We start from the raw sequence: 27727 nt of genomic DNA, 5'->3' as shown, positions 1-27727 counted from the left end.
CATGGCACTAAGTGCCTCATCCAGGCTTTTCTTCAACATCTCCAGAGACAGCAACTCCACCACCTCCCTGGGCAGCCCATTCCAATGCCAATCACTCTCTCTGCCAGCAACTTCCTCCTAACATCCAGCCTAGACCTCCTCTGGCACAACTTGAGACTGTGTCCCCTTGTTCTGTTGCTGCTTGTCTGGCACAAGAGACTGACCCCCACCTGGCTACAGCCTCCCTGCAGGTAGCTGTAGACAGCAGTGAGGTCACCCCTTGAGCCTCCTCTTCTCCAGGCTAAACACCCCCAGCTCCCTCAGCCTCTCCTGAAGTGCCTCAGTATTCTTTTTCCAAACATGTCAAATCTGACAACACAAAAACACAAAGATGGCCCAAAACACAGGAAACTTATCACCAACGGATTATAAGTTCTAAACCTTCTTTTCTCCACTTGCAAAAAGATAAGCAAGATGGACACAAAATCATATACAAAGAATACAAAAGAGGTAAATGTAGTCCTCTGATGTCAAGTGAAATGACTGAGGCAGGAAACTACAAGGCTTTTTCTCCAGCTGAAGCATAAACCCAGCTGTGTATATTATATGTGCAAGAAATAAGAGCATGAGAAAAATTTTGATAAGTTGGTTGATGGAGGAAGATTGAATTTCCACAAAGCATTCAGAACAGATGAGTTTTCGGATGAGCTTGCAGAACAGCCTGATCTTTATCAGCCTTGTCAGAATGCCAAACTGAGATGATCACCCACTGAAAAACAACTTTCCAGGATATGGTACTAAAGACATTGAGAAGAAAATAATTCCAAAAGATTTTCATTAATTTAGCCAGGAAAAAAAAAAAAAGTTAACAATCCATGATGTAAATGTTTTGTTTGGTTGTTTACTGGCTTGCTAAAAATGCTAAAATCCCCCCAGTAAAGCCTTATGGATAAAGGCTGACAGAAGTTACTCTTCTTCAGAGTCATTAAATACATAATTAACCAAATAATTGATGGTAAGTTACTTTGACAACAAATTATTGTTAACATGAGAATTCTCAAGGGAGAATGAGACACAGGTATTTCCAGACTTTAGTGTTAATCAAATTGCTTCAAAGCAGCACAAGAACTTGGTGCTAGAAGGCAGTCACTGACATGGTTCTAGGAGCTACTGCAGCCTTTGGCAATAAGGGCAATTCAGTAATATACTTCTCTATAGCAAAAGGTCGAAGTATACTTTTTTTCCATCAGGGAAAAGGAAACAGGAGATTGGAAGTATCTGAATTGAAGGGCCATTAATAACATGCCTGGAAACTAATATCACATGTATGCTCACAAGGTGTTGCATCAGATGTTTTGGCAGAGCCTATGAAAAAGATGTAGCTATGAAGGCTTCACATGTAAAAACATCTTATATTTAAGTCTCTATAGGTTGCATATAACACAAAATACACTGAGGGTAGATAATTTGAGAGCTCTCATATTGTGCTCTTCACCTTTCATGATAGTTCATTCTAGCATGGCTGGACATGAGTTCTAAAATGAGAACTTTATATTACAGAATCACAGAATGCTTGGGGCTGGAAGGGACTTTGAAAGATCATCTAGTCCAACCTCCCTGGTAGCACAGGATCACTTAGAGCAAATTACACAGGAACATGCCCAGGTGAGTTTTGAGTATCTCCAGAGAGGGAGACTCCACAACCCCCCTGGGCAGCCTGTTTTAGTGTTCTGTCACCCTCATTGTGGAAAAAAAATAAACAAACAAACAAACAACAACAAAAAAAACCCAAATCAAACACACACAAAAAAAAACCCCACAACAATCAAAACAACCTCCTTATTTTACATGGAACTTCCTATTCCTCAACTTTCACCTATCATCCCTTGTCCTGTCATCGGGCATCATCAAGAAGAGTCTGACTCCATGCTCTTGGGACTCATCCTGTACATATTTATAAATGCTAATGAAGTTACCCCTTAGTCTCCTCCTCTCCAAACTAAAGAGACCCAACTCCCACAGTCTCTCCTCGTAAGGAAGATATTCCACTTCCTTAATAATTTTTGTGGCTCTGCACTAACCTCTTTCAAGTAATTCCCTGCAGTTCTTCTTAAACTGGGGCCCAGAACTGGACATAACTTTCAAGATGCAGTCTCAGCAGTGCAGAGTAGAGGGGGAGGAGAACCTCTCTTGACCTACTAACCACAGACCTAATACACCACAGAATGGCACTGGCCACCTTGGCCACGAGAGAACATTTCTGGCTCATGGTCAACCTTGCATTCACTATGGCCCCCGCACCCTTTTCCCCTTCACTGCTCTTCACCAGGTCAGTCCCCAGCCTACATTGATCCATGGAGTTGTTCTTTACCGGGTGCAAGGCTCTACACTTGCACTTGCTGAATTTCATTCTATTTCTCTCTGCCCAGCTCTCCAGCCTAAGTCTCACTGAATGGCAGCATGACCTTTCTGTCTATCAGCCACTCCATCCAGTTTTGTGTCATCATGAAACTTGCTCAAAGTGCACTCTGTTCCCTCATCCATGTTGTTGATGAATATATTGAATGGTACTGATCCCTGTACTGACCCCTGAGGGATTCCACTAGATACAAGATTCCAGTTGGTGCAGACCCAGCAACTCCATTCCCCTTCAATTCTAGGTTAAAGTTCTGTGAATGAACCCTGCAAGTTCTTGTCCTAGAATATTTTTTCCCTGCTAGATAAACCTTTCCCATGTACTACGACTGATCCTGGTGTCATACAAAACCAGCCCCATGTGAAGCACCAGCCTCAGTACCAGGTATTTAATTCATACCTCCCCATTACTTTATATCTCCCTTCCTAAAAAGTCCCTGTTAGTAAAATTTAGTAATAGGGCAGGAGGCTGTTATTGTTAGTAAACCAGTGATAAAATAGAAACTTGCTCAGAGACCCCTTCACATGAGTCTCTGAACTAAGACTGTGTGTAAACCATCATAGACAAGCAATCCTGCTGTAGTATAAAACTGTTCCCCAGTGAGTGATTTGTCAGCGCAGAACAGCTATCTTGTATAACACAGTGAAAAATGCTCTGATCCTCTGAAATGAGAGGCCTTTGTTCCTGTTACAGCATACCTCAGAGTTACTAACAAAGATACAAAAATGTCCTAAATTAGCAAAGGTTTGCCCCTGTACAGGCAGACTAAGCCAGTGCTCTTAACTACAGTGCTCTTAACTACAGTGCAACTACATGCAACTACAGTGATCAGCATATCCCAAACTTTCCTGCTCTTCAAGGAGGAATAGACCAACAGCTCTCCTTCAGAGGATTTCAGTCTCTGCACTTGCAACTTTTTAGCAGGGAACAAATAAGTAATAGAAATACCCTCATCCATATTTCTTGGAAAATCTTGACCTACTTCTCTGCCTGAGAATCTCCCTCCCAGATTGCCAACAGCCGCCTCCTCACAGCCTAGCCAAACCCTTTCTAGACTCACTCTTAACACACAATACCCACACTTGCCACCTCACAGGCTCATCCACCGTAGCTTCACTCAATTCATGTTAGGAGTAAATGCGCAATCAAAAGGTTTTAATCAAGCTTATACTCTCATCTTCAGTAAAGTCTTCAGTTTTATCCAATTGCTTCAACAGTTACAAATGAGATTCTTAACTCTGCCTAAAGCAAACCAGAAACACATGGAATCCCACTGAAAGTCCAAGACCTGTGTTTCTAAATTATTGCATTATCCTTGGAAATAGCACTTAAAATTATATTTAAGTTACTGCAAGAAAAAATGCTATATCTGGGATAAATTGCCAAGTATTCTTGAGATGTTGCTTGTACCAGAGCCAAATCTGTTACCAAAATCTGGAACGTGAACTAGCAGTGAGTATTTCATATGCTCAGACAATCATCAGCTGCTAGAGACTCCTGAGAATATTGGAACAGGACAGATTGAAAACATCAGCTGGATTCAGTCCATTTAACTAAGTGCGAAATGCTTCACAGCCCAATACCTATCAGAGCTCTGTTATCCTCACAAATTAACTCTTTCACAACAGATGTCTAATAAGCACAAACATACCAAACAAGCAGTAACACCACAAGACTATGTTAGCACATTTTGTTTTCAAATAGAAGGTTCTTACTAGAATGAAGCATGCAAAATCATCTCTTGGTTAGTGCAACCACCTGCTGGTGCACAGACATAACATCCAATCTAAAGGACTCATTCCTGGGAAGTAAGATAAATACATCAAGAAAAGCTGATCAGACATTAAGTGCTCAGATGTATCTGTACTTATTTTATTCCTCCTCTAAGGTAATAGTGTCACAGAAATCTATCTCATATCAAATTCCTAACATGGACTTTTCTACTAAGCACAGCTACTGACCTGCAGCATCTGAAGATAGCCTTCTTGCGGATCACAAAGCAGCGATGATATTCGGTGATTGTTCCTCATGCATCTCTGATTGTTGTCTCTTGAGAGAGGGAAGATTTGCCGGATAACTGTCATCCTCCCCAGAGCACTGTGCACCAGCTCTAATATTTCATTATCAGTGATTTCCTGTGAATGCAGACACAGTCTTTTAAAGACATGTATTTGCCCAAACATGTTACAGATTCCTCTCACTACTGGATATTTAAACAAAACAAAACCAAAACGTTATGAAAAAAGTTACAGATGCATAGGATCAGCCTATGCCAATTGTTCTTCTTTTGTATTCAAGGCAACAATGGCATTTGTTTTACACATCATCCAAAAGAAAATAAAACAGCTTAACACAGTATCATCTATCTTGCTAATACTAAGGTACTGCAGAGATGGTTTCTCACAGAAAAGCACCAAGATGATCTCCATAGTTTTCTAAGCACAAAACAAGAGATTTCAATCCAAATTTACACAGAAAGAATTTTAGTTTAATAGAATTTCACTATATCCCCAGAACAGAATAACAAATGGATAATGTAGCCATCTTTGGGAGATAGGGCCCTGACACCTAAGAATAATGTCACAAGAAAATACTCATCCCTTAAGAAGAGTAGATAATTTCTGCTGACTAATCCTGATAATGTTTCAAGGATTTTTTTTTTTAGGTTATCTGTATTTAGGTAACAAAAAATAGGAGAAAATTCATGGAAGGAAACAAAACATTTAGGAAAGCAAGTTTCTGCACACAGAATAACCTGGGATTAGATATAAGGGCATCTCAAGGACAAACTGCTCTTCTTTCTAAGGCTTTTCACTGCCTAAAGCTCCTCTGCTGACCTTCTCTTGTTCCAGCCTCCTAACACATCCTGGACACAGCCTTCATCTGCTACCTTTCTAGTGCAACTGAAGTCAACTCAAATACACACCTTATGTGCTTTGTATTTTTAAAAGCCACAGAATCAAACACTCCTGGTTTTGTGGGTTTTTCTGGTTTGTTTGTTTTTATTCCCAGGATAAACAGCTTGAAAACCACAGGCTTGACTGACCCTGAAATCATAACAGCAATACAGCATGCGATGGTTATTTCTAACCAGGAGATCACTGTGAGGAAGGACAGGCAGTTAAGTAGTGGCACAGATGACTGTGTTCATTGCTGTATGTGCCTACACTCTGGGGAGCAGCTTAACATCTTTGCTCCTTATGATGGCTACCAGCAGCATTTGCAAATGACACTGCCCATCTACACCACACACTGGCTGCAACCCGTTGTTCAGCCTGCACAGGGATGCTCTCAGCTCCTTTCAGGTTAGGGGGCTGCAAATAATTCCTGTGGCTTGCTGTACTTATTTGGTCAACAGGGCCCACACCTTGTAGTGCCTCATCAGCAGAAGCAAGCAGTCAAGAAAAAAAAACATAATTTGTTTTCTTGCCATTTGCTCTGCCAAGCTGTGAGTGAAATGACCATGGGGTTACTATAATTACTTGTTGCAGTTGACTAGTACTGTAGCTTTGGCTCAATTTAGTTATTCTTTGCTGATTTCTCATCATTTTTTAGCAACATGAATTTTTTACTTTGCAGAAAGTGAAATTCATTGCATTAACAACAGACCAACTGGTGTAGCGTGAAAACAGAATATCAGAAAATAAATACACTCTTACAGAGGCCAAAGATTTCAGGCTTAAGAGAAAATGCTGGAGAGCACTTGTAGCCTTGCAGAGATGCCCTAGGAGATATACAAGCTCTAGATGTCCCACCAGACTGCAACCTTGGATTCCTCTTCTGAGTGTCTGAGGGTTGTCCAAGTCACACAGTGTGTCTAAACTGTGGTCTGAGGGAGGGATAATCTTATGGGGTAGCCTTAACTCATAACGCCTTAGGCTGCATCCCTTCCCAGACAAGCTCAGGCTGAGTGAATAGAAACAGGGAAAAAAACTAATAAAAGGTCATAAATCATCCTGGCTTTCAGTTCAACTCACACCATGGACTCCCCAAAATGATGCACTGCCTTTCAAAGATGTCTCATAACTTGTGTTAAAGTGCTTGACCCAAGACATGTAAACCTCTGTGTAGCAGACCAGAATTGCTTCTTCCATGAAGGAAGATAGTGGAGATCTACTGTTTCACACACATTAACATGAGTCCTTCCAACGTAGCTATGGGCACCAAACGAGTCCTGAACAAAAAAGCATAGTTACTGTACAGCCAAAGAATGGGAGCCTCTGGAGAGAAATTCAGATTCTAAGTTGGACTAAAGACTAAACCTGGCTCTGAAGGTGCCACCTGTTTCTGCTGGAACATATGACAGTAGATAAATTTGACAGTTCTATAAATCCTTCAATGCCTCAGTTCAGTACACAGGACCAAGAGGAAAAAAGCTCCTGTATTTTTTCAGCTACTGAAACATGATTTATTTCTTTTAGAAATCAGACTTTTTTTTTTTAGAAAACTAAAAGCATATTAAATAAAAGATTGTTGGAATAACTGGGAACAAAAGGTTGTACATTTCTGAGCTGGCGCTCCAAAACCTAAAGGTAACCATGGGCCCTTCCATGCCAGTTTATAGGGTGGTACAGCAGCACAAGGCACCTCCAGTACATCCAGGAGCATGAAAGCATGGCCAGGTGTCTCACCTGCAGGGGTGAGCAAGTCACCACAACTGCACAACAAAGCAGCTTGACTGAGGCTTCCCTGGCCAGAGAACAGCACCCCATTCTCTTGCCTGGCTCAGGCAGGCCCTGCAGATGCATTTCCACAATGCTCATGGCCCTGGCATAGCACCAAGTGAAACTTTAAATGTCACATGCAGAAAGGTCTCCTGTGTTCTGACTGTGATAAATATAGGGAAAAAAAAAAACAACAAACAACCCCCTCCAAAAAAAAAAAAAGAAAAGACCTCACCCAAACAAACAGAAGCCAAAAAGCAAACCCAAGGATATCTGAATTTGGCTCTTCATTTTACAGCCATCAGGATTACAGCATATATTAAAAAAAAAAAAAAAATTAGTTCTATGCCTTGGAGTCACAGGAGGAAAAAAAACCACATCAACCTTACAATTAAAGTCTATTCATCTAGCTATTTGTTTAAAAGTAACCCCTTTTCTTTCTTGCACAAGATATGAAACTGAAAACTGACAACTACGCATAAGTTTAATTTGTTCTGAGAGTTTGTGGTTGTTTGTCTTTTAAAGAAATGTAGCTTAAATTTCCAGTCTTGCTCTTGGATCATTACACAGCACAGGACAACACATAGTGAGTACCATTCACACCATGCATGAATGCTGCATCCTAAGCAAAGCTTTTCAGCTAGTTTGGCCAGCATAAAAAATTCCTTATCACTTTTTGGCTTTCATGATCCATGATGTTGCCACTGCATCACAAAATCAAACAGGTTGGAAGAGACCTCTAAGATCATCCAGTACAAACTAGCACCCAGCCCTGTCCAATCAAAGAGACCATGGCACTAAGTGCCTCAGCCAGTCCTTTCTTGAGCACTTCCAGGGACAGTGGCTCCACCACCTCCCTGGGCAGCCCATTCCAATGCCAATCACTCTCTCTGGGAAGAACTTCCTCCTCACGTCCAGCCTATACCTCCCCCGGCACAACTTGAGACTGTGTCCCTTTCTTCTGTTGCTGCTTGCCTGGCAGAAGAGACCAACCCCACCTGGCTACAGCCTCTCTCAAGGTAGATGTAGACAGCAACGAGGTCACCCCTGAACCTCCTCTTCTCCAGGCTAAACACCCCCAGCTCCCTCAGCCTCTCCTCACAGGGCTGTGCTCCACGCCTTTCACCAGCTTTGTCATCCTTCTCTGGACACATTCCAGTATCTCAACATCTCTCTTGAATTGAGGAGCCCAGATGTATGCTGTCTTCTGCTCATTTCAAGAATGTGTTTTAAGAAAGGCTGAAGAGTCTAACTCTTTGACACCTTTAATAACATTTTCACTCAGGCTTGTAAATATTGCATTTCTTGAAATAGGATTGGCATAGCCTTTTTGTTTAAGAGCTTGACAGACTGAGAGTATCTTTACTCTTTTTCTAAAGAAAAACACTCTTGCTGAGCTGGAGAAGAATACAGAAAGCTTGAATTTAAAGAAGTGTAGGAAAAGCTATGTCATACATGAATGCTTAACACCTAAATGAGATACAGGATACCCCAAAATCTTCCCCTTAAGCAAACTAAAGAAAAACACCAAAACCCCAGTGCTCATTTTCTCCCATCCCCCAGTGTCTCCCAAATAGGCCCCAAGCAGGCTGGCTTCACAGCAGCCCATGGCCTTGAAGGCCGTGGCCCACAGGGTACTCCTATACAGTTACCAGATGAGGATCCCTCCAGAGAGTGAAAAGCAAAAGGGAGTCAAGCAAGCAAACTCACCTTGCTGCTTAAAGTGTTTGAAGGATTATGGGATTGAAAAACTAATTACGGTAACTGGGGCTGACCAGTTCATGCCCTGTGAGGGACCTTGGTCTTGGTAGTTTTTTGGGGAGATCTGGGATAACCTGGAATGCCTCAAACCATGACAAGGATGGAGGGAAAACACTTTCTCCAGGGATGAAAGATGTTCTCTTATCTAAGTGCATTTTTCCTTACTAAGGAAATGAGTTTGGCCATTCCAAATACTTCAGGGAGCACTTAAATACTTTGGCAGGCACACATTAAGTGTTAGACTCAGTGCTCACTCAGGCTCCTACTACTTCTCACCTCGTAACTCAACACTGAAATAATTCGTGGTGTTCATTTATCTATTTATTTGCACATATATATTGGTCATTTGGGGAATTCACGTCTCTATTCATCTGCACACAAAGAGCTTTGGTTAGTTTGCATTACCTAGCCATATTGCTCAGGGGAACATTTCAATCTGCTCTCGTTTTGTTCAAGTATCATAACATAAATTGCAAAATGAGACAATTATGTTTCACATTACAATCTCTATTTTCCTAGAGGTAATGACAGAAAATTATAAATTTTAATGACATTAATAATTTAAAGAACCAAAGGAGATTTCCAGAAAGAACATCTCTGAGAAAGCTGGAGGATTAAACCGGATGGCATCAAGGACAAGGATGCTCATAGAGACAAGCTACAGATTTATGTGGACTTTTTGCACTAGGACTGATACTGTTTACTGGGTTATTCTAATTCCTCTCAGTCTGGTATGTACATCTGTAAAGGGACATTTGTTCATTTCAAAATCCAGAAAATATCCTTTCTTAAATGATCATGACAACTTAGCCTGTGCTTAGATTTATTCAACCTTGATATTCTCTGCATCCTGTATGAAGACATGTACACAGGTATATACATAAAGGTTAATTCTTTAAGGCAAGGGCACAATCATAGAATCACAAAATGTTAGAGACTGGAAGGTATCTTCAGAGATCATCCAGCCCAATTCCCCCTGCCAAAGTAGGATCACTTAGAGCAGACCACAGAGGAATGTATCCAGGCAGGTATTGAAAGTCTCCAGAGAAGGAGACTGCACAACCTCTCTGGGCAGCCTTTTTCAGTACTCTGTCACCCTCACCAAAAAAAGTGCCTCCTTGTATGAGGTGGAATCTCCTGTATCCTAACTTGCACCCATTGTTCCTTGTCCTATCACTGGGAATAATCGAAAAGAGGCTGATACCTTCATCTTGGCATGCACCCCTCGGATATTTATGATGTTGATAAAATCCCCCTTCCGCCTCCTCTTCTCCAGACTAAACATCCCCAAGTCTCTCAGACTTTCTTCACAGGAGACATGTTTGAGTCCTGCAATCATCCTTGTAGCTCTCTGCTGTATTCTCTCCAGAAGATTCCTGTCTCTTCTTAACTGAGAAACCGAAAACTGGACTCAGATGTGGCCTCAACAGGGCAGTGTAGACTTCAGCACAGAAAATATTCTAATACAACTCTGCATGATGACCTGCCCAACTCCCATTCTCATTGTCCTCCCACATATCTAACACTAGCTCACTTCTCTTCCCTTTGCCTGGTGCTCCTAAAAATCTCTACAGGAATTGTATTTATATTTGTATTGAATTATCTCTAATTGTGGTTAGAAGGACAAAGCACAGGATAGCCATAATTCTTTCACAGATTGAGTGCCTATACCATAAAAGATCTTCTGATTTAATTAAGCACTGTTCAAAGTGAAGGAGTTACCTCAAAAAACAAAACAAAAAACAAAACCCCAAACAACACCACCACCCCCAAAAATAACAAACAAACAAAAAAAACCCAATCAAACAAAAAAAAAATTATCAAAAGCTATACAAAACAAAATAGTCACCATTGATTTTAATGTGGACTTCACTTAAAAAACAACTCATTAAACAACTCAACTAACCTTGCTTCTAGCTGACTAAGGCTGTTCTGTGCAATTTAGCAGCATTAGAAACACATCAATTCTGAACCCTGTGAACTTCTTTGAGCAGGATGCAGTGACAGGTGCAGTATAGTTCCAGGTATATGCATCCCCTTCAAGCATAGCTAAGAAAATTATGCTATTTTGTGAAAATAAATAAAATAGAATCATGCACTGTCAAAAAGCAGTGCAAAGAAAAGCAGTAAGATTTGTTGGGGTTTATTTTCCTTTTTGGCAAGTGGTAAATAGAGAGTTCCTGAAATAAAACTGGAGTAAATGGTCATTGTGCATTGTTAAATTTTGCATTGAAATGAGTTAAATCTCAAGAATTTTTCCACAGCATATTCCTTGCAGTCATTTCTTTGTATTTCTATTCATTTATTTTTCCTTCCTTTTTTATTTTTAGCATTTTTGTATCATTTGAAAACATTTTAGAACCCTTCCTCTAATTGCATTTGTAAGATATCATTGTAAGATATCATCACAAAGTCTGTTTTTTTTTCCCAAGGGGAAAAAAAAATGTGCACAGGGAAAAGTAATAAAAAAGAAAAATTCTACAAAATTCTTGTTTAAAAATGCCAACAAAACAATCCTTTTAGAAATTCTACATGTAGAGAAAGATTGATCTGAATTCCAGTCTACCCAGTCAGTCTTTACTCAAGTGAAAGTGAAACCAACAAAACTTTGCACATGCTCACGGGTGTAATGCTCACCACACAAAGCACATATAACAACCCCAAGCAGTGCTACACGCTGGGGACAGAGTGGCTGGAGAGCAGCCAGGAAGAAAGGGACCTGGGGGTACAGGTAGATGGGAAGTTGAACATGAGCCAGCAGTGTGCTCAAATGGCCAAGGGAGCCAGTGGCATCCTGGCCTGGATCAGGAACAGTGTGGCAAGTAGGACAAAAGAGTGAAAGTGAATGCTGTTATTTGCTTCATCCTAAGTATAGATGCAAGACTCGGTCCAGTTCTGGGCTCCTCAGTTCAAGAGAGATGTTGAGGTACTGGAACATGCTCCAGAGAAGGGTGACAAAGCTGGTGAGGGGCCTGGAACACAAACCCTGTGAGGAGAGGCTGAGGGAGCTGGGGGCGTGCAGTCTGCAGAAGAGGAGGCTCAGGGCTGACCTCATTGCTGTCTACAACTACCTGAAGGGAGGCTGTAGCCAGGTGGGGGGTGGTCTCTTCTCCCAGGCAACCAGCAATAGAACAAGAGGACACAGTCTCAAGTTGTGCCAGGGGAAGTCTAGGCTGGATGTTAGGAGGAAGTTCTTCCCAGAGAGAGTGATTGCCATTGGAATGGGCTGCCCCCGGAGGTGGTGGAGTCACTGTCCCTGGAGGTGTTGAAGAAAAGCTTGGTAAAGGCACTCAGTTCCATGGTCTAGTTGATTGGATAAAGCTAGGTGCTAGGTTGGACTGGATGATTTTGGAGGTCTCTTCCAACCTGGTTGATTCTATGATTCTAAAATTAAGTATTTCTGGGGGCAGGGGGAGGAGGTTTACAGAAAAAGTGTGTTTAAACAAAAATGAAGAACAAACACTGCATTCATAAAAGATCTTTCTTTCAAATTCATGTTTCCTCAAGATTATTTTACAAGTCCTGTACTAGGAAAACACTGTTCATCATGCATTATCTACACCTTCCTGCATTCTCTACCCTTGGGGGAAAAGCTGGTTGCTGAGATAGATTTTATCTGGTGATTACTAATCTACTTTCTGCTCATTTCCCTCAACCTTTGAAAAATATTATATAGAGCAAAACAAGAAAGAAATGCCCTGATGATAGCTAAGAAGCAATTTGATTATTAAATCAAGAGAATGCATAACTATGGGTATACTGGGCACATCTGACAAGGTGAAGGGAAAGAAAACAACTATTAGCAGAAGCAATGGAGCTTCAGGATAGACATGGAAACTAAGAATCACGTCACAGCAGGATAGAGATAATGGGACACTTTCTCATCCTTCCTGTAACAAATCACCTCCTGCAGACAATGAAACAAGGGTAAAGAGAGAACTATGAGAACGGTAGGAAAAAAAGACAACTGAGCTAGTGTCCAAAAAGCAATTAGCAGAAACATGTTTTGACTGAACACTCTGAAAGGGGAACTGAAAAACAAAGCATCAATAATTTTTTTCTGCTCTTTCTTCTGACTGATTATCTATGTTCACTCAGAAGAAAGTTTTATTATTTGCTAAAGATCTAGAAATTCATCTGCTGGCACCACTGCCAGCATCATTTGGAAAGTGTCATCTGCCCAAAAAGGAAGAATAAGGTCAACTGCTGTCTTAAATATTTGACTTGCATTCAAGTCATGGGGATAATATCACCTCAACACAGCTCAGAGTTCCCAAATTCCCTTAGCACTCTACTTTCTGTCTAAGGCTTCTTGGTCCTGATTAATTGTGCATTTTTACCAATTTTCAAATCACTATCCATTCCTTCTACAGAAATGGCAAGACCCTTCCTGCTTCACTTCTCCCTTCTCCTTACTCTTTAAGAGCTTCTCACACATATCATAGAATTAACCAGTTTGGAAGAGACCACCAAGATCAGCCAGTCCAACCTAGCACCCAGACCTGGCCAATCAACTAGACCATGGCACTAAATGCCTCAGCCAGGCTTCTTTTGAACACCTCCAGGGACAGCAACTCCACCACCTCCCCGGGCAGCCCATTGCAAAGGGAAATCACTCTCTCTCTGGCAAGAACTTCCTCCTAACATCCAGCCTAGACCTCCCCCAGCACAACTTGAGACTGTGTCCCCTTGTTTTGTTGCTGGTTGCCTGTGAGAAGGGACCAACCCTCACCTGGCTACAGCCTCCCTTCAGGTAGTTGTAGACAGCAATGAGGTCACCCCTGAGCCTCCTCTTCTCCAGGCTAAACACCCCCAGCTCCCTCAGCCTCTCCTCATAGGGTTTGTGTTCCAGGCCTTTCACCAGCTTTGCCACCCTTCTCTGGACACATACCAGCACCCTAACATCTCTCTTGAATTGAGCGGCCCAGAACTGGACACAGTTGTATCATCACAGGTGGTCAGAATTTAATCAAATACACTATAGCTGCTTTTGCTATAGTAGTTTCTGTGTGTTTACTGCACCCCACTTTTCCAGATCAGGATCTTTGCTGTGGATTGAAAAGAGAAAACATCCAAATCCATCATTTTATGTATTTTAGAGCTTAGTTTTATTTTTCAACTGAAGCTTGCAGGAATTTCACAACTGCCTCCTAACTAACAAACACTTTATTTTCTATGTCTTCATGCATTTATTGGGAATTCATTATTGAAATTAGATCTTCACCAATAACAAACTGATTAACACTGCATATATGAAGCAAAATAAAGCTATTGATTTTTTAAAAAGCTCTAGTTATTAAACTCTGGTTAGTACAAGGAGATCGGCTGGCTTACTACATTCTATCAACAACAAGGCATCCTTCTTCATGCAAGAGTCATTACAAATACAGCTTCCCTTTATGCTGTCTACCCTGTGGTGTTGCAGCATAGGTTGTTTTGTTGTTTTTTTTTATTTGGTTATAAAATAGGACAACTAACGGCACAAGCTTTTCTTAGTGATAAGGAAATAAGCTGTTCTATGTGGCATTATATTATGTGTTGAATTGTGCATCTCTGAGTGGATACTCAAGAGGATGATTCCTTTCCTTACTTTACAAAGCCTAATTCTGGTAACTGCAGTAGTTCACAAGAAAACTTAATGGAAGAATGCATGACTGTTTATCTTGCAAAATAAATAAGTTTTGCTTTATTAGATATAAATACTTTTAAGAACCCTGCCATGAAAATACCCACATAGAGGTACTTGACCTATGAGGAGCTATGTACTCCCAACATACTACATTCCTTTCCTACAGAGTATCTGATCATTCCAGGCAGTAAGGGACCAATGAAACAAAAATTTTACTAGCTCTCCCCACTATTCCCAAAGTTCAGTTTGAGGATTTAAAAGTTAACATTGTTTGAATTTCAGCATTTGTCATTCCATATAATACAGAATGTGATAATTCTAAGACTAGAAGATCAGGGTTATTAAACAAAAGCTATCATCTGCTAATAACAAATACTCCTTTGCATCTGACTTGAGAATTAATTTAATTGAAAAGCAACAAATTAAAACCATAGTTAAGTAGCAGCTCTAACCTTTCATTTTTGGTTGTTTTATACACCTTTAATGAAATCTATTTGAAGTGTCAGCAATTCATTATTAGCCATCTTTCTATCAAAACTACATACAATTACAATATATTCCTTTAGTTCAAATGGTTGATATCAAGAAATGCCATGCTAGGTTCACCCCTAAGTCAAATCACAAGCCTAGCCCAAGGATGGATTTGGCTGACAGTATCTAAACAAATGCAATTGCTCTAGCTTCCTCGGTTGTGGGCAGAGAAAGATGGAGTTCCATGTTGATTGGAAATCAAATATGAGTCATAGTTCCCCTAAAGTTCATGTTTGTCAGGAAAAATATTGAACAAATGATTTGGTCAGAGGCATATGTAGTCACTATTTGTATAAACTGTCACTGTCATACCCATATTGAAAAAGCATATGTGGAAAGATCTAGAACAGAAGGTGCAGATCAGAAGACACTCAGTGGTATTTATAATAAAGTTTCTACTTGTCTTTCCCAACTGAGATCTGAAAATATTTAGCAGACTTGCATAATCTGAGTAAGATGCTAAAAAATTAAGAGCAAAAACAACAGCAGAACAGGTATGAAAACAGACTGTAATGGTTGAGCACAAAGACTAAACTCCCTCACACCTCAGTGGAAGAGTTTTCAGTTGATTTACACAGAATATTTCACTCCTGCTACAACAATATCAGATTACATCTACTATATATATAAGAAGGAAAAGGGAAAGGAGTATCATCCATATGCTGTAATGAGCAAAGAATGTGAGTAACCAAAGAAATTATTCCTACTCATTATCATAGTTAGATTTCAAACCATTTCCAAATACTCAACCCAATTTCTACTGCAGCAGCTTAAACTGCATTTCCTTTCTCTTTCCAAGTGAACATGATCATATTCTACTGACTCCATCTTCTGAGTTTCATAGGAGACAAACCTATTTGTTTCAACCTTTCCTTATGAGTCATATATTACTGATTTTCCATCAGACCAGGTGGTCTTTGGATTTCCAAAACCATACTCCATTCTCTTGCTTTGTTTTTAAGTGTCTTGCCTAAAACTCACAAAATTGTTCCAAAAAAGCCACGTTGATGTCAAACAGAGCAAAGTAATTGCCTCTCTCATCTTACAGAGTTTGTTTCTAGTAACATAGCTGAAGAGTAAATTTGCTTGTTTCGCAAGACCACAATAATATTGATTCATATTGGGTTTGATTTCAAGCTGCTCCTGCCACTTGTGCCACTTTGCACTTCACTCACATTTTATGATTATTCTGTTACACTTTTATACTCCTCCTTAGCTTCCCCTCCCCCACCCCCCATCTTTTTCTTAAGAATTCCTCTATGATTTCAAGATCTGTAAAGATAATCCATTGGAACCATAACAATGCCTTACCATGCCTTCATCTGCACAGGACTTCACAGCTCTTTTGCTATCCTTCACTCCTTACACTATCTTTCCAAAAGCACTGCTAGTTTCTGAAACTTGTGAAACTGGACATTCTTTTTATTTATGCTCATTATTCTCCACTCTCCTTTTCTCCCTGCTTCATCTTATTCAAACAGTTCAGGCTACCACCTCACAATCACTTTCGCACCAATTACCTTCTGACTTCCTTACCCTGCTCTTCCTTATCCATAACAAAATCTGAACTGACCATGTGCCTTAACTTTTTAAATGTGTAGAGATAACATTGTTAGTCACAGGAAACCGTGAAGCCTTTTTTGTGTCCCAGCATTACCTTTTCAACTGCCAGGGCAATTACAGTCCTCCATTATCTCAGTTTCTGGTCTTTGGGGAATTTCTGTCAGAAACACATTTCCAAAAAAAAAAAAAAAAAAGGTCTTCCTTGGTGTTTGTCTTCTGTGTATTTCCACAGAGCTATTCAACAAGTTTGACCATCACCATTCCTTAGCTTCAGAGCAAGCGTGTATGGTTTGGACATGCTATCCTACACAATCATCTCTTTATCCTCAGTTGTCCTCCAAAAATATTATCTCCTAAATCCACCAGTAGCCTTGTGCCTTGCCATAGCAGGTCACAAGACTTTGAGTTAAACTTATGAATAGTAATGAAATTTTGCTGCAAAAGAAGCTAAAGGAAGTGAAAGCAGCAAAACAACTCATCTGAGCTATCAATCAAATTCAGTACCCCCTCCATTTCCATGAGGAGTTAATTTATTTCTTTGTGCATGTTACTAATTCACATGTAAAAAATAATGGATGCTTAGAAATCTGTGATTAGAATTAAACAGATTAATACCAGGAAATAAAACACTGTGTTTAATTTGATTTTTTAAATCCACAACCCAATCTTCCTGAACAATTCCTATCTCTTTTCTCTCTGCTTGGAATAGTGAAAATTTCAAACTCACAAAATATACCACAGAAAGGGACATGTGATTTCTAGTGCTATTTATACCCACAGACCTACTGCTGCTCCTAAAGAAAAAGCAGCCAGAGACTCCTAGGTCATTGCTCACAGTACAATCACATACAAATTCATGTTCAAGCACTTCTCATGTGCCTATCCCACAGACATATGCCCCAGGCAATGCACAGCATTGCCACTGAACAGGCAGAAAGAGAGAAGGGGAGAATGAAAAATATCAGGAGAAACCAACAGAGATGCTTGATGTCAGGTAACAAAGAGGAAGAAATATAAGAGGGAAAAAACATAAAATAAGCAAGCCAACAAACCAAACCACCAAAATAATCAGGGGGAAAAAAAGGCAAGAAATATACACCCCAAAAATGAGAGCATCTACAACGCTGGCAGACATGCCACAAGAAGAAATAGCATACATCTGCCAAGGCTGGTAGGGCACTTCACGAGTCCCTAAAGGCATAAACAGCAAAGGTGCAAGAAGAACACCACAATTTTTCTAATGGATCTTCTTTAGGGTCAAAGTTGCTGTTCATTGGCTTCTCCCAATGGTAATAAAATGTTTTGGACTATTCTGGAGACAAAGCTAAGCATGGGCTAGTCATTATTCTGTAGAGTTGACTACTTTTGCAAGGATTTATATAGAAATCACAAATATTCTTGCTTCTGAAAAGCTATGACATTGAAGTAGAATCACTACCAAAATGCATGCAAGAATGATTTAGTATTTATAGATGAATAAAAGTGAAGATGATGAAATATAAATTTAAAGGGGGAGAGTGATAAGAAATGCCTTTTTTCCCCCCCCTCAAATCACTGCTTTTGACAGGTGTGCAATTCTGAAACATAAAATGTCTGAAATGAGAAAAGTAGAAATACTTAGCTGTGGTGGGGGCCTCCAAACTCCCTTCCCCCTCCCTCCCCCCATCAGTGGAGGAGAAGGAGGTGGCACGAAAATACTTGCCCCCCACCCCCGTGACCTACTCAAGGTGATCCTGCTCTGGCAGGGCAGTTGGACTAAATGATCTTCTGAAGTCCCATTCAACCCCTGATGTTGTGTGTGATTCTGTGTGCAATTACATCCAGAAGAGATGACGTAACTGTTGGGAATCAGAAGTTAATCCCATTCTGCGAATCACAGCACCAATCAAAAGCCAGTAAAGGAATAATACATTTTTCCATTCACTACCATGCAGTTCTCACTGCTACCAAGGGGGAACACATACATGGAAAGCATGATCAGTCTGTTCTGTTGCTAGCACAGGGATATGCACTTTATTAAATAGCCCTAAGCAACCTCCATCTTTCTACATAGAATCAACCATGTGTTGGAAGAGACCTCCAAGATCTTCCAGTCCAAACTATCACCCAGCCCTGTCCAGTTAAGTAGACCATGGCACTAAGTGCCTCAGCCAGTCTTTTTCTGAACACCTCCATCCATCTGGATGCTTAACATATCTTTTCACAATCTCTTAAAGCACAAAGTTCAACACTTTTCCATTTAAAAAGGGATAATGAAGACATTTCCTACTCTTTTTTGTATTTAAAGTGTTCTTTAAAGTTTTGTTTCCTTCTGTAATTGTTTATTTGAATTTAATTGCATGTTGAGGTATTTACCATTATGTACACCTATGATTTTCATGAAAAAAAAAAGTTGTACTTTAGGTTTACATTTTTTATCATAGGCTTTCTACCCAGGCTATAGCCATAAATGAACAAAAATAAAAGCCCCCCAAATGAAACGGAAACTGACACTCTTTGTGAAGTGTCTGCATGTGTGTGTGTATGCACAAATTCGTGTATGAGTGCTGAAGGGTTTTATTTGTGATGTTACAGATTCAGGCTTCACAAAAAGGGTTTTAATATCTGAACAGCAGCAATAACAAATTCACAAATACTCCTTCTCTATAAATGTTCAGGGAAATATACACTATATTATCTTTATGTGAATATAAACACTGACTCTTCGGGCATCTTGCTCATATTTTGTAGTGAGTCATTACTGCAACTGACAAAATCAAGAGGTACTTAAATGTAACAAGGAATAGAAAGAATTTTTAAAGCCTTTATAAGCAGAAATTTCACTTGCTTTTGTTAACCTACATTTAATTACAGAGCCTTTCTAATATCACACAAACAATTTATAGTTGCTATTGCCAAGTGGCCTATCTGAAATTATTAGAAAGGTACAAAGAAAGGAATGAGAAATTAACAAAGGAACTGTTTAAGATAAAAGCTATGCATTTATAATATAAAAATAAAACAATGACCACATTTCTATTCTTAGATATTTTTACTATCTTTTAATGAAACATTATTAAACCCAGAAATGTATAAAAAAACTGCTATTTAGCCAGAACAATCAGTGATTTATAAAGTATTATATAGGGTACAACACTTCAAGCTTTCCATTGCTTTTTAAATATGATTCTGCACTGATTCCAAATAGGCTATCAGGGTACTAATATGTAATAAGTAATCATAGTAGCAAGATTGGATTTGCTGAACAGAGGAAATACCACATTTAAAATCTGTGCTGTCCTGGACATTGGCCAAAACACAGCAAAATTCTGCAACCCAGGTGTTGTGTAAATGCATGTTCAAAAAAGCCTGCAGCCAGTGCCACTGATCTTTCCTGCCCTGATACCTGAGTGCAGGCTTTCCTAGTAGCAAAGGTAAGATTCTGGCAGATACAGATGCATCTATGTGAGATTTCTTTTGCCGTATTCTCTGCTTCCTAAATAGCTAGTGAGGTAAGGTCAACATAAAATCTTCCTGCTTCAGTAAGGTATATTGGGAGGTTTATTTTGACCCTTTGGTATTCAACCTGTGCCAATGAAACTGAGGCTTACAGGCAATGACACCATAGAGTTTGCATCTTGTACCACTTGAGAAGTAAAAATTCTAAGTGTATGCTCAGTTTAGTGTGTCAAAACACATGAAACAAAAGGCAGTGATGGGTGAATGTATCAAGCTATGTTGTCTCTTTTGACTTTCTTACCTCATTTACATAGACCCAGTGACTATCCTTTGACGCAAGGTTGGTTTCCACAGCCTACAAAAATAAAAAGAAATATAAAAATAAAAATAAATAAAACATGTGAAACATCCTTGGAAGAGCTTACATTTTTAAAATACTAGAAATCTCATCTTAATTACTATCATCGCTGCTGGCATTGTTTCAGCATAGTTCTTTTCACTTCTACTGTTGGTTTATGGGATAATATCTTATTGGTGGCTTTCACCTTTTTTTCTGGCTATATCTACACCAAAGTACACTATACCGTGAAGACAGCCACTAGATGCACCACAACAGCATATGAGAGCAGGGTAGTACATCAACACGATAACAGATCCCATGATGAACATCTGCACACCGAACAGGCAGTTCTTGACATTCAACTTTTGTGTACTATATCTAACACATCCTAGAAGGCTGGGTTTCATTTCAACATGTCTCACAAAAGCACTGCCTCTGTCTCATTAGAACTCAGTTCAACTGTTAGCTAATCTATTTAATGAAAAACACCACTCTGAGACATGCAGGTAAATTTCATGTGAATCATCCTCTCTTCATATTTACATAGGACCCAGGAGAAAGTCAAGATTTGCATGGACACTTTTTCTGGCTTCCTGGTGTTGACTTGGGCAATCACTACATTTTAGAAAGAGACGGTCCATCTCATCAGCATATTGATCCATGAACATATAACCCTCATGGCTCACCAAGATACTGAAACTGGGGAAGTTTGCTAGCACAAACAGCCCTGCTATCATTGTGGACCCATTGTGGACCACAGAGTAAGGATTTGGCAATATACTTAGATGTTTCTAGCTGTCCTCTTTGGTTGGAACACTTCAAGACACTTTATAGTCTAACTAAGTAGTATCAAGCATTAAGAGGTATATGTTATGATATTAGAAATAATTATATTCCTAATGTCCTGCCTTAAAATAAAATAAGCAGTTATTGTGGATTCATCGCACCTAATAAACGAGGACAGGCCCAGCACACATATGTATGTCAAGTTTTGAAAGTCCCTGGCTGAGAATCACAGAATCAATGAGGTTGGAAGAGACCTCCAAGATGATCCAGTCCAACCTAGCACCCAGCCCTAGCCAGTCAACTAGACCATGGCACTAAGTGCCTCATCCAGGCTTTTCTTGAAGGGACGGTGCCTCCACCACCTCCCTGGGCAGCCCATTCCAATGCCAATCACTCTCTCTGGCAACAACTTCCTTCTAACATCCAGCCTATACTTCCCCCAGCACAACTTGAGACTGTCCCCCCCTTGTTCTATTGGTGGTTGTCTGGGAGAAGAGGCCAACCCCCACCTGGCTACAGCCTCCCTTCAGGTAGTTGTAGACAGCAACGAGGTCACGCCTGAGCCTCCTCTTCTCCAGGCTAAACACCCCCAGCTCCCTCAGCCTCTCCTGACAGGGTTTGTGTTCCCAGCCTTTCACCAGCTTTGTTGCCCTTCTCTGGACACATTCCAGCACCTCAAAGTTTTCTACTACCTCATTCTTCTGTGCTAATATGACCCTATTTATTGAGCAGATACTCTTATGACTGTGTTATCTATGGTGTTATGAATAAAATAAATCTGGATAAAAAAAAAAAAAATACAGATGAACAAAATACTTCCAATTATTCATTTTTTAATCTGAATAATTTCTTCATTCTGTTCATCCTGTGTGGCCTCAAATACAATTGCATCCATAGGGAGAGTCTCTGTAGACTGCAGCACTGGACTGGATGGGAGCAGCACCAATCACTTTCCTCTCCAAAACACATTGCATAATAAACCTCGCAGGCATTTAGTGTCAGATGTGACGAATTACTTTCTCCCATGATACTGACTACAGATGACTGAGTTAGAATAAACACCTGCAACATATAAGGCCACAGTCAAAGATGATGAAGATGATACCCATTCTTAATATAGGTAAAGCAAGTACTGATACCTGTTCCTAGCCACTAAAATACAAGAGAAACAAACAAAAAATAAAATCACACACAACTGATCAACTAACCAAAAAAACCTCTACCAAAAATTCACTATGTAGTCAACACCACTTTTACAGTACTCCTAGTTTATGCAGTGTTTAACTAAAAAAGAATGCACAAAACAAACAAACAAAAAAACCCCTTTAAATTGCTTGCCTAAGTGTGTTTTAAAACTTATTTGTGCAACCTACACAAAGCTAAGAGAAAACTGTAGGCAAAACACATTCCTCAATCTATTTAGCTTGTCCACAAAGTGAAGTACTTCTTTTAGAGAGACAAAAAAGCCCAAATGAATAACCACAAAAAAGTGATTAAGAGAGAAAGAGAAAACTCAGCGGAGAGATGGCACAATATCATAACCAGTGACATAAAGAGCATTATGGAAAATTAACTATTGCTGGTGTCATAGCAGATGAGAACCAATAGTAACAACACTTCCGACAAGGTAATTGTCTCCTAAGCATGCAGTGAAAAATTGTTTCCCTTGGTAATTTTATCCCTTGCATTACTTTCAAGCTGGCAGGAAAATTAATCTGACCACTAACTGAGGAATTGCAGCTATTCAGAAAGATAGCAGTAATGAAAATGAGGGCAGAAACTTGTAGATTTTCTCCCTCTTCACCCCTCTAAAATTTTCAGACAAAGCCAAAATAGCCAGGTGCTGTAACACAGAGAGAAAAAGGAAAGTGCTGCCAACATTAGCAAAGCAGAACTAAATAATGCTCAGGTGCAGAGTTATTGCACTGGCTACATTTTGTGATTTATCTGCAAGAGTGAGCAATTTGTATGAATAAATGCTAAGTCTGGGCAGCCATGACATTCAGGGAATTCAAAATGAATCATTGCAACTCATTCTTCTAGGTTCACATGTCTGGGCCAAAGCTTTTAACATGAGGTGCCTAAACTAAGAGTCCTCAGCATGCTAGACCATTCAGCACCTCCTACCAAAGCCAACAGCTCTGCAGTCTAAAAGCCTGAAATCTGCATCACAGTAAGTAAGCAAGTTTAAATATCTACATATTTACATATGTCTACAGCATGAAGCACTATTCAAAACCCAATCATGCTGAGAGGAAACAGATTTTGCACCATATTTACAGACTTGCTATCATAAAGAATTTTAAAGACTGAAAGATACATCTTGGAGGTTTCAATCTTCTGATAGTACTGGCGTATCAGAGGTGAATTGATGGGGGCAAATGGTAAGTTAAGAACTGTTAAGAGCAAGGCACTGGAGACCTGTGTTATCATTAAAAAATGGATTAAGAATAAGAAAAAAATGACACATTTGTAACTTAAGCAGTTTGGGATTTTGTTTCTGTATAAAGAGGGCAAAGTGTCAGCACGTGGGACATGATGGTCATTCACTTTCAAGCAGTTGTTAATTATTCATGCTCTTCATGCTTTGTATAAGAGCTTTTGCCTTCATACATTCAAAAATATAAATAAAATCTATGAACCATCCTGAAGGATCTATTATAATCATAAATGCACCCTCTATTGAAGAAAGTACCCTAGGAACGTGTGTGATCACCATGGCTGAGGAAAACTCTTGCCATTTATTGGACAGAAGTCATTGATATGAGAAGAGATAGAAAACAGAGTGCAGAAACCTAGCTAAATCATTAACTGTATGAGTATTTATATAAAGCATCATCAATCAGATAAACACGAAGGAAGTGGGTTAAGCTTGAGAAGATCTTGAAACATTATCATGCAGAAGAATACAGTATTCAAAGATGAAAACATCGGAGACCCTAACCAAGAACGTGGCTCACAACTGAGGCCAGGTGGATGACAGGTAGAGAGGTCAGAGCAAGGAAGGCATGGAGCTTTCTTCATGATGACTCCAAAAGACGACCACCAGCTGGCACTGAGCATGAGTGAGAAGGCAGGGTATTATGGAAATGAGTGCCAGGAACTGATTATAATAACTCCACCTATTCCCAGAACTAATTGTACTAACTCTACCCCTCTACTGAATATGTATGGTTTTGTAGCATAAGTATTTTATCTGAACAAGGTGAAGGTGTGCAAGGGCTTTGGAGGATGACCTCCCCTTGCCACTCAGCACTGATTCAAATATGCTCTACCTGATAACACTGTGTGTTGTGAGGTTTCTTTCCATAAGTCACCACATGCTAAAATATATTACGAGTTTACTTCTCAAAAAACTATTAATATTAGTTCTTTATATACTCTGTATGTACATAAAACCTAGTGGATGCTTGTGAGTAATGCCACACAACATTTCTATCAAACAGGAAATCCTCTTCAGAGATAAACAGTACACTGGAAACTGAAGAACATCAATCTCTCTCTGTATTTTGTCTTTGCAGAAGCAAATAGCAACTTGAGAAAAACGAGGATGTTTTGAGAGTGCATGCCCCTGTTCCTCTCTAAATTGCAGGACAAGATTAAGAGAATATTCATTAACTCAGTAGACCACTGTTAATGACAGCACATAAATGATATAAGCCAGTCTGGGGAGAGGGGGAAGTGAAACACTGAAGATGGAAAACTGTTTATAATCTCTTAGTAGAAAACATTTGTAATAGAAATGAGTTAAGGAGATATTGAAAATCAAAATACAAGCATTAAGATTTCCAGCATCTCATCCCAACAATGACAAAGAAAAGAATAAGATGCTTCATGAAAAATGGTTTAAAATATTTTCATGTTTATGACACTGTTTACTTTTAAATGTGTAACAAAATGATTTATTGCCAATAACCCACGACAACACTATTTCACTAGAATACAGCTGAGAACCAGTATTTACACTGACTCTACAAATAAGTAACTCATTCATTATTTTATCTAATGGTAATTGGCAGAATCAAAACAAATTAATAAAGTAAACAATAGATATTGTAAAGGTCAAAAATAAAGCAATTCTGCAGATAATTAATTTAAAAAAACCCTAATACAAACAATTCTTTCTTGACCTTCCCAAAACTCTCAGCTAGAAACATTTCCAAGTGTGTAATAGCTGGCAAATAAGAGGGAGGTCTTTTCCACATAAAAGCTGGCTGCTTTTCAGGGTTAGCACTTTGGTATGAACAGGAAAAATCAGGCTATGTAGGAAGGAATGTAGAAATGACTGGCTGGACATAACTTAGGTGCTGGTGGGTGTTCTTACAGATATGGGTAGATCATGTTCCAGTAACAGCATGATGTGCAGAAGAGTTTAGGCTTACACGCATCTGTGTTACAGTTACAAATCTGTTTCCTTACTGTGCTCCCAGGGGCAGTAGAAATGTCTGGAAACCCCATAACAAACCCTGGGACCCCTAGAAGGAAATGTCTTGCAGATGGCAAACACAGATGGTCCTATTGTGTCTACACTTTTGGAAACAGGAGCTGCCACTCTGAAATCTATGATAAAAAAGAACCACTAGATTGTTTGTCTAGGAAGGATATCGAAGTAGTAAAGCATATGCTTCACCTTAATAAAGGTGACGATAAAGAGCATCATAACTTTCCAGAAGGAAATTATTTAAAAAAAAAGAGGGGGGAGGGGAGGGTGTGGAGCATGGCAATGAGGGTGTGTGGCTAAACTACCGAGTTCAGTTACAAAATAATTTGGAAGGAGTTTCTTAAGAGATCCTGAAAGAGCACAAACCCAAAGCTGCTGCCAACCAATGACTAATTATGGCTGGCAGTAGAGAGCAGATACACCTGCACCATGATGAGCATTCTGTGGAGACACTGGCAGATACACCTGACCATCTTGAGACCACAGCCCAGGCAACCAGACCTTGTTACAAAGCTCCTCCTATGCAGCTGTCATACATCTTGCAACCCCACTGCAGACCCCTGCCAGCCAGACAGACTGCCAACAGCCAGCTCCCAGGACTCATGCAGCAGAAAATCAAGCACAGAGCAACTAGTGAGCTTCTTAGTTAAAAGCCTGCAAGAAACTCAACCTCTTTTTAGAGACCAAGACAGTTGCTGGGGGCAGGCTAATAAATACTCAAGGTCAGATTTAATACTACAAAATTATTCAGCTGCTATCTGTTCTGCTCCCAACAAAACATAAATATTCAGAACCAGCTATTAGAACAAAAAGGCAATGGAGGGGGAGGAAGTGGGGAAGTTGCTGCCATTTTTATAGCATTTTGTAACCCTAAGCCAAACAGCTCCAGCTTCTGACTTCCATTACACCTGAGGAATAAGGCAACTAGTTTAGATCCCAAAAAGGAGATACCAAACAATGTTCCAGTGTTATATATCTAATTAATTGAGATAGTATCAAAGTGCACTTGTTTATTTGAGAATGTTTGTCCATGTCTTTAATGCAAATAAGTTAAGACAGCAGACATGAAAAAGTCAGTTCTGGTAGAACAGATGGGTAACAGAAACTCATATGATAAAAATTCTCTGTAGTAGTTACTGAGATTCTTGCATTTCTCTGGAACTTTTCTTTCCATGGACTTATTAAAACAAATGTCTCTCAGCCCAGCATCTCCAGAGAAGATAATGCTTAATAGATTAAAATTAAATAAATAAAATAAGCATTACTAGCATTAAAATAAACTATTAAAAAAATTTAAAACCCCTTACAATACCTATACTGTACTAAAGAATACTTTAAAATGGCTTTTTTTCCCTCTAAAACTTAATTAATAATGATACAATTAATACAGGAATTGAACTAAAAATGTCCAAGCCATGATACAACATCCCAGTGAATGGCCTAGGTTGAAAGAGACCTTAGAAATCATCTCCCCACTGGGGTAGGGATGTCTCTCATCTAGACTCAGCTGCTCAAGGCCTTATCCAACCTGCCCTTGAATACCGCCAGGAAGGAGGCATCCACAACCTCCATGGACAGTCAATTCCAGAGTCTCACCACCTTTGTACTGAAGAATGCCTTCCTAAGGTCCAGTCTAAACCTATCTTCCCTCAGCTTCAAAACATTCCTGTAGGATCCCTTCAGGTATTGCAAGCAGAGGAAAAGCTTAGTTACAGTAAACTAAATCAGGACTGCAAGTTTATTTTTCTTATTTAATATATGTTACTTAAAATTTCTAAATTATTTGTAAGTTCTTATTTCTTTAAATGGTAGAATGGGAATGTAAAGAGGTTTTATGATGTACTTCTGCAGATCTGAAAATTCACAGAACCTGTCCCTTTCTTATGGAACTTCCTTGCCCATGAACAGCTTGTACTTTAATAAGTGATTTTGCCAGAATTTCTCTACTCTTCCTTTTACTGAACATGTTCCTAGAAATGTGCATGTATGCACTTAAAAAAACCCCACTTAGCAGGCTCACTGAGTCCCTATCATTCAGTGATTACTACTTCACATCAATGATACAGTTAATTTCCCTACACTCACAACAGAAGTGATCAATTCTGAATCTGGGTACATATTAGATGCATAAGAGTGATTAATGGACCAAAAGCATACTGTGCATTGCACATCCACATTA

At 39.6% G+C, this 27727-nt stretch overlaps 1 protein-coding gene across 13 annotated transcripts in view; it reads right to left on the bottom strand.

Annotated features, from left to right (window-relative positions):
- Window positions 1-27727, bottom strand: part of GRID1 (glutamate ionotropic receptor delta type subunit 1) — a 772772-nt gene that overhangs the window by 228809 nt on the left and 516236 nt on the right. For all 13 annotated transcript variants that reach the window (XM_064145128.1, XM_064145119.1, XM_064145118.1 and 10 more), the window contains 2 exons: window positions 20283-20336; window positions 4357-4530 (listed from right to left, as the gene is read on the bottom strand). In XM_064145128.1, the coding sequence (XP_064001198.1) occupies window positions 4357-4530; window positions 20283-20336 (228 nt within the window). The remainder of the gene's footprint in view (window positions 1-4356; window positions 4531-20282; window positions 20337-27727) is intronic.

The sequence above is a fragment of the Pogoniulus pusillus genome, chromosome 6 (assembly GCF_015220805.1).
Source record: "Pogoniulus pusillus isolate bPogPus1 chromosome 6, bPogPus1.pri, whole genome shotgun sequence".
In the NCBI taxonomy this organism is placed as follows: domain Eukaryota; kingdom Metazoa; phylum Chordata; class Aves; order Piciformes; family Lybiidae; genus Pogoniulus; species Pogoniulus pusillus.
This window is presented reverse-complemented; position numbering and strand designations above follow the sequence as displayed.